The sequence below is a fragment of the Danio aesculapii genome, chromosome 6 (assembly GCF_903798145.1).
Source record: "Danio aesculapii chromosome 6, fDanAes4.1, whole genome shotgun sequence".
Lineage (NCBI taxonomy): Eukaryota > Metazoa > Chordata > Actinopteri > Cypriniformes > Danionidae > Danio > Danio aesculapii.
In genome coordinates this window covers 56,853,656-56,866,155 of record NC_079440.1, presented here as the reverse complement: position 1 = coordinate 56,866,155, position 12,500 = coordinate 56,853,656, and the positions used below count along the sequence as shown (strand labels likewise).

Here is a 12,500-nt window from a genome sequence, read left to right as displayed (position 1 = left end):
ACTAAAAAAAACAGAGAAGAGGGGGGAATGGGGCAAAAAAACAGGGTTCAATCCCTGCTCTCTTGTTAAAATACTCAATAAATGCATTCCATATTACATGGAAATTCTTTGTTTTATTTTTTAGCGAAAGCCTTAGCTTCTCAAGTTGTAGACAGGTAATGACATCTTTTATTAATGTGGAGCAACATGGAGGATCTTTTCATTTCCAATTTAGTCAAATCAATCTACGTCCCAAAAATGTTATAAATCTAATCACTGTACATTGATTATTAGATAAATCTGCATCATCACTGACACCAAATATAGCTAAAATAGGCCCAGGGTATATTTGTTTTCCCACCACTTCTGATATTAATTCAAAAACTGAAATCCAATAATTAACAATTTTAGAACAACTCCAAAACATATGACCAAGTGATGCCTGGGTTTGATTGCGTCTATCACACAGTGGGTCTAGGCAGGGAACATCTTAGACAGCTTTAATTTAGACAAGTGGAGTCGATGCAGAATCTTAAGTTGTATTAAACCATGTCTGATACACACAGAACTAGAATGAAGGTGTTCTTGTGCTTCCTCCCATTGCCAATTTTCAATTTCTGCTCTAAGAAATGTATTCATTTTTTAAGGTAAATGGTTGCGAACTATTTATTTGGGCTGAATTTAGACAAACAAATTAAGTTGAACATTACTGAATTTAATTTGTTTGTTTAAATTCAGCTTATATACAGTTGTGCTCAAAAGTTTACATACCCCTTGAAGAATTTGTAAACAAAATAAGAGAGATCATACAAAATGCATATTATTTTTTTATTTAGTACTGTCCCGAGTAAGATATTTTACATAACATATGTTTACATATGACATCACTGTGGCGCAGTGGGTAGCACGATCGCCTCACAGCTGATTCGAGCCCTGGCTGGGTCAGATGGCCTTTCCAAAGTCCAAAGACATGTGGTATAGGTGAATTAAATAAACTAAAATTGGCCGTAGTGTATGTGTATGAATGCAAGAGTGTGTGGGAGTTTCCCAGTGTTGGGTTGCATAAAAATGCATAAAATATATGCTGGATAAGTTGGCGGTTCATTCCGCTGTGGCGACCCCTGATTAATAAAGAGACTAAGCAGAAAAGAAAATGAATGACTGAATTTTACATATAGTTCACTACACAAAAATCTAGCTGAAATTATTCAAATAGCCCCCTGCAAAAGTTTACATACTCTTGGGTTTCAATACTTTGTGCGAGTGCTTTTTCTGCTTTGTTTATGAGTCTCTTGTTTGTCAATTAAAAATTGGTATCTATCAGTTAAATCTATTTGCTATTTTATATGCATTTTTAAACACTTTTAGTTCAGATTTGTTTAGTGTTCCTCATCTATCTGATCATTTGAATTACATAGACTGAAACAAAAGCTTCATTGGATTGATGTATATTTTTAAGTGGTTGCAAACATTTTAAATAATTTTAGATTGTAAGAATTGTAAAATTACACAGTTTCATAAGTTTAAAAAAGAAATAAAATGTATTACAGTTTTTCTCAGTGGCTTTGGTGCATTTCTCACACAACAGTTAATGCATTTCTCAAAACAATTAGTCAATTGTGCACATCATAGTAGCAGTTTCTCATTCCTTCCAACAAATTGCGAATGCTTTTGGACATGCACCAACTGCTTTCATACAACTCTCTGCTGTTTTATAACATTATCATTTGCTTATGTCATGTCAGTCAAAATGAACTAAACTTGTGAATGCTGAATAGTCATTCCATATAAAACTAACAGTCCTCATTTCATTACTTGAGTCTTTACAAACACAAATGTTGAACTAGTTATCAAAATCTGTCAAGCTTATTTTATAAAAAAATGTTATGATTTTCCTGAAAATGTCTTCTAAATTGAACAATTTCATGAGTGATTTACAAACCTGTGTATGTTGTAGGTTCAGTTCCAATATGTACTGCAATATTGTTTACAGTTGTGCACAGCTCTAGCCAAAGAGAGTTTATGTCTGTTGTAAATAAGGGTGTGTTTATTCTTTTGCACAATGCTGTGAATAAATTAGAATTGCAAAGAGCAAATGCAGTAAAAATGTGAAACATACATATTCAGTGTCTTGTACTCAGATACCTCACTAAATGCAGAGATGTCTGACTTTACTGTAGTTTTCATATGGCTGTGCAAATAGTATATAGTGCTGTCTTGAACATTTTCAGGAAGTGTCACCAAAACACTGCATTGGACAACATTTACAGAGTAAACTGTCCTAATGAAAACATGACAACGCCATTTGACTAACATAAATACAGTAAAATTAGATTTCTCCACCATCTTCAACAAAACTATACTCTGTCAATGCTATTTCTAAAAGAAAGGCAACCACTTACCACTTCTACAGTAGTGAAGACATGGCAGAAATGGTAACCAGACTTCATATCTTTTGTGATATAAGCAAATGTGCAGAGGTCATCTGGATCCTGGGCCGCACATGAGATGTCCTGAATCTCATGCTCTGCAACCATCGCCTGAAGATGTACAAAAATACCGAGCAAGTCCATCACGATCTTCAAACATCCTCAAACATGCTGAACGCTTGACTAATTCATAACCATACAGGCCTATGAAACCATATATAACCATAATCTATCATTCATGTCGGTGCCACAAATAGTACAGGACGGGTTACTGTAGTACAAACTCTCAGGCTGATAGTGACAGTGATGCACTGAAAAATAAATACACAGCTCAGTTCTTACGATTTCAGGGTTTCTGCAGGTTTTACCAAGTCAAATTTAAGACTTTTAAAGATATTTTTAAGACATTATGAATGAAATTTGAGACATATACAGAGCTAAACCATAACGATGTTGTCCATGCAGCAAAAATTTAGTTATTTCTTAGCCACATATTTTAACCCTTGTGTATTGTTCAAATTGACTACCCTTTTGATATGTTCGTGGCTGTTTTTGCCCCATTGACTTCCATTATAATGTCATTTTTTGATTGCAAAACCATGACCCCATATAATCATGCACTCTTGATTGTTGGTGGTTTTCTTTGCTGGAAAGAGGTACAATTTGTCATTGTTATTGTTGATCATCAGTTGGCAGCATTAACCCTTTAGATAGGCCTGTGCAAGAAAAGTTTCTGGCTTTTATATGGAGTTTTATGGAGTAAAACAGCAGATTATAGTGTGTTTGTATGCATAAATATACCTACTATGTTCTGAGAGCTGAGCTGCTTATTTAGATTTCCTCAAACAAATCAAGGTAAGTGTGCAAAGGTCTCTCTTTCTGTATAAAAGTATAAATCTGACCTCTTGCCAACAGGGAAAAACACCAACAATCAAGAATGCATGAGTATATGGTGTCATGGCTTCGCAATCACAAAATGTCATAATAATGGAAGTCAATGGGGTAAAACCAGGCACGAACAAAATAAAAAGGTTGTACATTTGCCCACAGTGTATTGTTTTTGAAACATTTCAATACATTTTCCCAAAATTATGTGTCAACATAAGAGTTGTAACCAAAAATTATTTCAGTTGCTGAGAAAGTTTTAGCCAAATTAGGACTCTAAAACACTCCAGAACGGACGAAAACATCCCCAACTGCACACAAAGGGTTTAAAAATATATCAAATCAAGCAAACTCTAGTTGTAAACATACTTATTTTTTTCAACATAAAATTTCTTTAAAAAATGACAAGCTTTAAAAACTACAATAATCTAAATAATAATAATAATAATAATAAATAATCAGTGTCTTCACCATATATGGACTATAAATACATGGAGAACTTGTAAACAAATATTATTGTAAATAAGATAATTGAACCAAATTGGTAAATAAAGTTTTATTGAGATGGATTGTTGGTGATGAGTGTTCTTTCGGTAGCTTTTCATGGACATAGGAAAATTAGGGCTGCATTTACACTGCATAGTTGAAGTGACTCTATTCTGATTTTTTTCTCCCATGTGGCACATATCGGATATGGCTCATGTACGTGTAAGCAGGAAAAAATCACATGAATTTCGATTTACTCAAATCAGATATGTGGAAATTTATCCGATCTGTGCCCTCATGTCTGCATTGTAAGCAGGTAGATCGGATTTTCACCTGTCAATGCAAGTCGCGCATCATTAAAAACCATAGCGAATGACGTCAACTCTGATTTCATTTCAGAACAGATATCAGCAGAGTTGCAAACCTTAAATCTCATACACGAGGACTAAAAAGTTTTATATTGTCCTGTAGCACAAGTATTTAAGCATGTTAATGAGAGCGAGGGCAATATCCATAAACAAACTAATATAAAACTATTGCATACATCACATGCATAAATCACGACATGGACATTACATTAAAATGCCTACTGGTTTTAAAAGGCCTAGAATAAAAGAAGATGGCCAAAATGAGAACTTTTCTGTCATAAACTATAGTAAAACAGCTTATCAAAAAGAATACAAAAAAATGAAGCCCTGCGAACAGAATAAATACAGGAACGGAGAAAAGAGCACTCTTTAATTATCAGCTGTCAGTCAGCGCCCGCTCTGTTTTCCTGTTCATTGCGCCTTTTGCCTTGTGCTGTGTAAATACAGATGTCATTTATAAAAGATGATGTAAGCAGGTCATCAAAAAAATCAGATACAGTCATAAAATCGGAATTGACCATCAAGATCTGCAGTGTAAATGCAGCCTAAGAGATGTTTAAAATGATTTCAGACCTACAAGACTGATCTTTACAAGATTTTCCAGTTAATTTAAGACTTTATAAGACACCCTGGATTTACACTCAGATAAACCAGTGTGTTTTTTGTGTTATAATTATCAACTGGCTGTTGCTTTTACCTTTGTGGCTGCGTCAACAAACTTAACTCCTCTGTAGGTGATATTCAGGATTATGACGGGACCTTTCCGGTGATCCTTTGATTTCTGATGAACATTAGAAGGCAGGAAAAAAAGCCAACTGGTTAACAGACCAAACGTTTAATAAATATAACATTTTCTCATTATTAACTCACACTCAAAAGGTTCTAGATTTTTATGAATGTCTTTCGTCTGTTGAACATGAAATAAAAAGAAGTAGGAAAAAAATATCTGGATGCAGCCTTTATGATGCAAGCTGAGACTGCATCTCTCAGTGATGCAATGTCTGACACAATGCACTCAATGGAGTTAGTGACGTCACTGTGAGGGGTAGGGTTAGGGTTAGGAGAGACCATTAAAAACAATTAGATGGAGCTCAGATTGAACTGCACCAGGTCTGTATCCAGACCCCTCTCGAAAAAACAGCCGCTGACATCAATAGTAAGAACAAAAAATACTATGGAAGTCAATAGCTGTTTTTGTTCCAGCATTAATCAGAATATCTTAATTTGTGCTCAACAAAGAAGTAACTCAAACAGGTCTGGAACCATGGGACGGTGTGAAAATGATGAGAGATATTTTATTGTTGGATGAACTATACCTTAAATAAATAACAGAAAATTGGATAATATGTGTGTATATACCCTTATTCTAGCGCAGGCCTCCTGTGTAGATTCAATTCCTCGTAGGTCTCGGATGATCACAGACCCCAAATACTGGAAAAGGAAGATTAGAAATATTTTTATGTATACCATCCATCCATCAATCCAATCAATACCTTCATCTGTCTAATATTTCATAATAATCTAATACATCAAGCATTTCCATTCATCCAACGTTTCCATCCATTAAAATGTTTTATCCATCCTCTGATCTATACAATATTTACACCCATTCATGCATCCACCCATTCAGTATATATGTGCAAGCATTATTTACATGCTTTACATGTAATTTTCCATTCACCTTTCCAATATTTAAATCCATCCATCCATCAAATATTTCCATACATCCCTGCATAGTTATATCCATCAAACCTATATTTCCATCTGTTCATCCTTTCACCCAATATTTCCAACTATCTGTTCTTCAATCCAATATTTTATCTATACATTCATCTGTCCATCCATCCATCCATCCATCCATCCATCCATCCATCCATCTATCCAATATTTTCATTAATCCATTCATCCAATATATGTATTCATCCATCCATCTATTCATTCATCCATCCATTATTTTCATCCATCTGTCCGTCCATCCATCCATTCATCTATTCCTCCATCCATCCAATATTTTTATCCATCCGTCCATCCGTCCGTCCATCTATCATCCATCCATCCGTCCATCAATCCATCATCCATTAATTCATCAAATCAATATTTTCATTAATCCTTCATCCAAAATTTGTATCCATCCATCCATGTCTGTCAATCTATCCATCCATCCATTCAATATTTTCATCCATCCATCCATCCATCCATCCATCCATCCATCCATCCAATCTTTTCATCCATCAAACCATCCATCCAATAATTTATATTCTATCAATCCAATATTTTCATCCATCCATCCAATATTTTCATCCCTTAATCTGACATTTTTATCCATCCATCCTTCCAGTATTTCATCTATCATCCATCTATCCACCCATCCATCCATCCATCAATCCAATATTTTCATCCATCAATCCACCTATCTATTTGTCCATTCGTCTGTCCTACCATCCATCCATCCATGCATCCACCCATCCATACATCCCTCAATCCATCCATCCATCCATCCAATATTTTCATCCAATATTTCTATTCAACCATCCATCCATCCATCCATCCATCCATCCATCCATCCATCTATCTATCCATCCAATATTTTCATCCATCAATCCACCTATCTATTTGTTCATTCATCTGTCCGCCCGTCCATCCATTCATTCATCCATCCATGCATCCATCCATCCGCCCATCCATCCATCCATCCATCCATCCATCCATCCATCCATCCATCCATCCATCTATTCATCCATCCAATATTTTCATCCATCAATCCTCCTATCTATTTGTTCATTCATCTGTCCGCCCGTCCATCCATCCATGCATCCATCCATCCGCCCATCCATCCATCCATCCATCTATTCATCTAATATTTCTATTCAACCATTCATCCATCTATGCATCCATCCATCCTTCCATCATTTCCATTCATCCCTCCAGCCATCCAGAAACATTTTGTAACATTATAAATATATAAATGTACAGCTACGTTGCTGCATAGTACTTTCTCAATTTCATCCCATGACTCACATTTTTAAAAATAACAATGATGGTTCAAAAGAGCACTTTAATTTTTAATGCGCTGCTCATTAATGGATGTTTTATTTATTTAAATCTAGACTCTGCCTTCCTCTGGTTTTGATCTTCATGACCTGAATCACAGTCCTTTTGACAGTCCTTTCAGGGTTTGAGCTGTACTGGTTAGTGCTCATATTCTGCCAAAACTAAGGTGCAGTACACACATAAACAATGGGTGCGTCTCAATCAGCTCCCTAGATCAATACACACAAAAAATGACGTTTGCTGTTTGTTCAAACTTCTTGTTTGCTATGAGCTGAAACAACACAATTTCATAGTTCACCCAAAACTGAAACTTATGTCACTATTTACTCATTCACTTGTTACAAACTGTTAAATGCAAAAGAAGATATTTTGAAAAATGCTGAAAATCGGTAACCATTGACTTCATAATATTTGTCTACTATGGAAGTCAGTGATTACAGGTTTCCAACATTTTTCAAAATATCTACTTCTGTGTCTTTTGTGTCAGGAAAATAAAAACTCATGAAGGTTTGAAACAAAGTGAAATATTGAGCAAAGCTTCAGTTTTGGGTGAACTATCTCTTTAAGCATAAATAAACACAGCTAAAATGCTTTTCATCCTAAGATTTTTGGCGTTTCTAGTCTAAATATCTTAACATTCTTAAATCAAGAAGATTTTTCGAGACATTATCTTGTTTTAAGAAATAATTTGCCAAAATTAAGTGAGATTTTCTCTTAAAAGAAGTTAAATAATTTAACAATGGGCAAAAACAAATAAATCTTGTCCTTCCTTTTGACATGCGATTATTTTGCTTACACCATTGGCAGATTATTTAGCTTGTTTTAATAAAAACTCACTTCATTTTGGATAATTATTTCTTAAATCAAGACAATATGTTTTGCTTGTCTATAAAATGCTTCTTTAAGAATTTCTAGATATTTGGACTAGAAACAAGACAAAAAATCGAAATAAGAAAAGCATTGTAGCGTAGACAGAGCAATCAAGCAAATAATTATTTAATATTTATTTTATTATAGCAGATTAATGGCTGACATGTTGCAGTTATATAAAACAATTAAAGTATTTATGTGCAATGTACTTTAAGCAGGGGCAGACTTAAACAATAAGCGAGGTAAGCAGCCGCTTAGGGCCCCAGGAAATTAGGATCCCCAACCAATGCCAAGAACCCCTATATGAAACATATACAGTTAAAGTCAGAATTATTCACCCCCCTTTGATTATTTTTTTTACATTTTTAAATGTTTCCTAAATGATGTTTAACAGAGCAAGGACATTTTCACAGTATGTCTGATAATATTTTTTCTTCTAGAGAAAGTCTTATTTGTTTTATTTCAGCTAGAATAAAAGCAGTTTTTAATTTTATAAAAACCATTTAAAGGTCAAAATTATTAGCTCACTTTAAGCTATATTTGTTCGATATTCTACAGAACAAACCATCATGGCAAAGATAAAATAAATTAGTTATTAGAAATTAGTTATTAAAACTATTATGTTTAGAAATGTGTTGAGAAAATCTCTCTGTTAAACAGTAATTGGGGAAAAAAAAGGGGGACGAATAATTCTGACTTCAACTGTAGCTCTCTTGTAAATTTCTGTTGTAAAATCTGTCTATAACCCTTAAAAATGTAACGTTAATTTGTCTTTTTAAAACTCGGGGGCCCCCATGAATAGTGGAACATTCTTTCCGTACTGCACATTGGCAAGGTGTGAGCAGCTCAAAGACACTGCCGGCCTGCCAGCAATCAAAGTAGAGTGTGCAAGAGTGACAATTTTGAGAACATTTGGGGGAAAAAGTAAAAATAAGACAAACAATGAAACACAGCGACACTGCTTTCTGCCTGAAACACCTATCAGATGACAAGTGCTGTGAGCTTGTTAAGAGCTTGTTCAAATACAATAACATCTCCCAGTGAGCAGTAACGGCTGCTCAACGACCATGAAAAATGGTCAAAAGATTAGTTTGATTGTGAATTAAATTTGTTTAAATGTTTGGTTTTTTAAATTAATATTAATTCTAATCACAAAAAAATGGCTAATTAACTATACATAGTTTTTTCATGAATTTGTTGCATTTAATTTTACATTAACCTCTTGAGGTTTTTTTACATGCATTTTTTATTTCTCTTTGCTATTTGGGCTTATCAGAACCTAATTAGAATAAAAACCTAAGTATCATCTTTTGATATGATGTACTTTTGGAGAAAAATGATGTCCATATATGTGGACTCGTGGTCCAAATTTACATAAAACCCTTTTTCCTGAATTTTTTAATGCATATTTAACATAGACATTTTTTTTAACTTGCTTTGACTATCAGAAAGTAAAAACTTTTTTTTTTCCAATGATGGAGAGTTAAAAATAGGGTTTGGGACATTTCATATGCTGCAAAAAAGTTGCAGGATCACACTGTATGTCTGTAACAAAATATTAAACATTCAAAGTATTTTAAATATCCACTGAAGAGCTAAACTGTGCTGTCCACATATGTGGCCACTAAGCCCTAGGAAGTTATGAAGATAAAGGCTCCTTTAAATATTAAATATATAACATATACTTTAAATATATATATATATATATTTAACATGATGTTTATTAAAGAAACTAATCTACAGAAATCTAATACTAGAAAAAGAGAATGTTTTGAGTTTCAGTGCTAGCGCCCCATACCTGGTATTGCTTAAGTCCACCCCTGACTCTAAGATGCATATTTATAAATATTTACATGTAAAATATCAGTTCTGCTGCATTAATACCAGTAGCAATACTGTACAGCCAGGACATTCTCATCATCACCATCAGTGTCCCAAGGTGTAGTGAGATAAAGACTATAGGATATATAAAGAGAAACTGAGTGAGCCAAAGTTCTGTCCTAACCAGTGGTCAAATTTGTGTAAACAACATTCTGATTCACAACCTCAGGAGCTGATTGAGACGCGCACAATGTCTAAAGCCAGATCGAGTTATTTCCTGATCCCCATCCCTCATCATTTCCTGTCCTCGTTCTCTAATACTCAATTATTTCATTCATTCATTCATTCATTTTCCTTCAGCTGAGTCTCTGATTTATCAGAGGTCACCACAGCGGAATGAACCGCCAACTATTCTAGCATATGTTTTACACAGTGGATGCCCTTCCAGCCTCAACCTAGCACTGGTTGTAACACTCATACACTCTCACATTCACACACACACACTCATACATTAAGGTCAATTTTACTTTACTCAATTCACTTCTACCGCATGTGTTTGGATTGTAGGGGAAACCGGAGCCTGGAGCACCAGGAGGGAACCCACACCAACACGGGGAGAGCATGCAAACTCCACACAGAAATGCCAACTGACCCTTTTTTGTTTTACAGTGTAGAACAGACTTACTCTGGCCTCATATACGCAGGATTCGGTGATAAGCTTCTCAGGATGATGGTGCCAGGCGGAGACAGTGGTGTATGTGTGAGATTGGCTGGTAGGGCGATTCTGACGTGAGTGTCGATCTGCATGACGATCCTAAAGAAAAACACAACAAATCAGTCTCAAACACACACAGAAAATGCAGTATATACAGTTGAAGTCAGATTTATTAGCCCCCCTGTATATTTTTTGTCCCCAATTTCTGTTTAAGTGAAGTTTCATAAACCAATTTCGAGAGGAGCACGTGATATGATTGAGCACGTCTGGCCACTCATCTGTAATCAGTAATAATCCAATCAGAGTGATCCTAGTCTACTATAAATGGATAATTTTCTCCCTAATGTTTTATCTTCGTTTGGAAGAATCCCCCCTTCCACCCCTTCTCCTCCTTTTCCTCCCTTTTCTAAAAAGGGGGAGCTCTCGAGACCTACCTGATCTCGGATCTCCTGATATGCTTATCGACCGGGCGGGAGCCCTGGGCTCAAATATCTCCGAGCTCAGGGTTCTCTCCCGGGACAGCATGCCAAACCTGCTTTATACGCCAAGCATATCTAAGTGGGAACTCTTGAATGGAGAGAAAAAAAAATACAGCACATTTCTAAACATAATAGTTTTAATAACTCATTTAACAACTGATTTATTTTATCTTTGCCAGGATGACAGTAAATAATATTTGACTAGATATTTTTCAAGACACTAGTATTTAGCTTAAAGTGACATTTAAAGGCTTAACTAGGTTAATTAGGGTAATTAGGCAAGTCATTGTGTAACGATGGTTTGTTCTGTACACAATCAATTCTAGCCGAAATAAACCAAATAAGACTTTCTCCAGAAGATAAAATATTATAGTAAATACTGTGAAAAATTCCTTGCCCTTTTAAACATCATTTGGGAAATATTTAACAAAGGAAAATAATTCACAGCAGGGCGAATAATTTTGAGTTCAACTGCATGAAAAATATATATCGATAAAGAAAATACTGTATAGCGTATGTCTATGCTCAAAGTGGAAACTCATTTCATGGTGTTTGCAGCATTTTTTATTGTCCCTCCATAAATTTCAAAGCGTAATGAGTTTAAATTATTTAAAAAATTGCCTTATTTAAAAACGGTATCAATTATTGATGCTCTGTGGTGTTCAGAGGTGTGACTGTGCCCCGTGGTAACAGACATCCGCTTTTAAAGGAGTATAAATATAAATTCTCCATAAAAAAAATCTCATAGCAATTGTAACAAATTTGCTCGAGAGCATGTAATTATTAGCGATTACTCAAATGTGCTTCATGGAAAATTATTATTTAGTATAAAATGAAGAGCTACAAACAACACAAAACATGACCTGAAATGATGAATTTTAGATGCATTTACCAAAATACAAAAGTTACAGGCGACCCCTGATGAATCAAGGGACTAAGTCGAAGGAAAATAATAATATAATATAATATAATATAATATAATATAATATAATATAATATAATATAATATAATATAATATAATATAATATAATATAATATAATATAATATAATATAATATAATATAATATAATATAATATATAATATAATATAATATAATATAATATAATATAATATAAATAATATAATATAATATAATATAATATAATATAATATAATATATCATAAAATAATATAATATAATATAATATAATATAATATAATATAATATATCATAAAATAATATAATATAATATAATATAATATAATATAATATAATATAATATATCATAAAATAATATAATATAATATAATATAATATAAAATAATATAATATAATATAATATAATATAATATAATATAATATAATATAATATAATATAATATAATATTAATATAATATAATATAATATTAATATAATATAATATAATATAATAT

General features: G+C 33.6%; 1 protein-coding gene across 1 annotated transcript in view; it reads right to left on the bottom strand.

The window, feature by feature from the left end:
- The window catches only part of anks1ab (ankyrin repeat and sterile alpha motif domain containing 1Ab), a 76,296-nt gene that overhangs the window by 21,182 nt on the left and 42,614 nt on the right, over nt 1-12,500 (bottom strand). Inside the window, exons 8-11 of the mRNA XM_056460585.1 lie at nt 10,575-10,703; nt 5,507-5,578; nt 4,845-4,928; nt 2,382-2,519 (exon numbers count right to left, since the gene is read on the bottom strand). Of these exons, the coding sequence (XP_056316560.1) occupies nt 2,382-2,519; nt 4,845-4,928; nt 5,507-5,578; nt 10,575-10,703 (423 nt within the window). The remainder of the gene's footprint in view (nt 1-2,381; nt 2,520-4,844; nt 4,929-5,506; nt 5,579-10,574; nt 10,704-12,500) is intronic.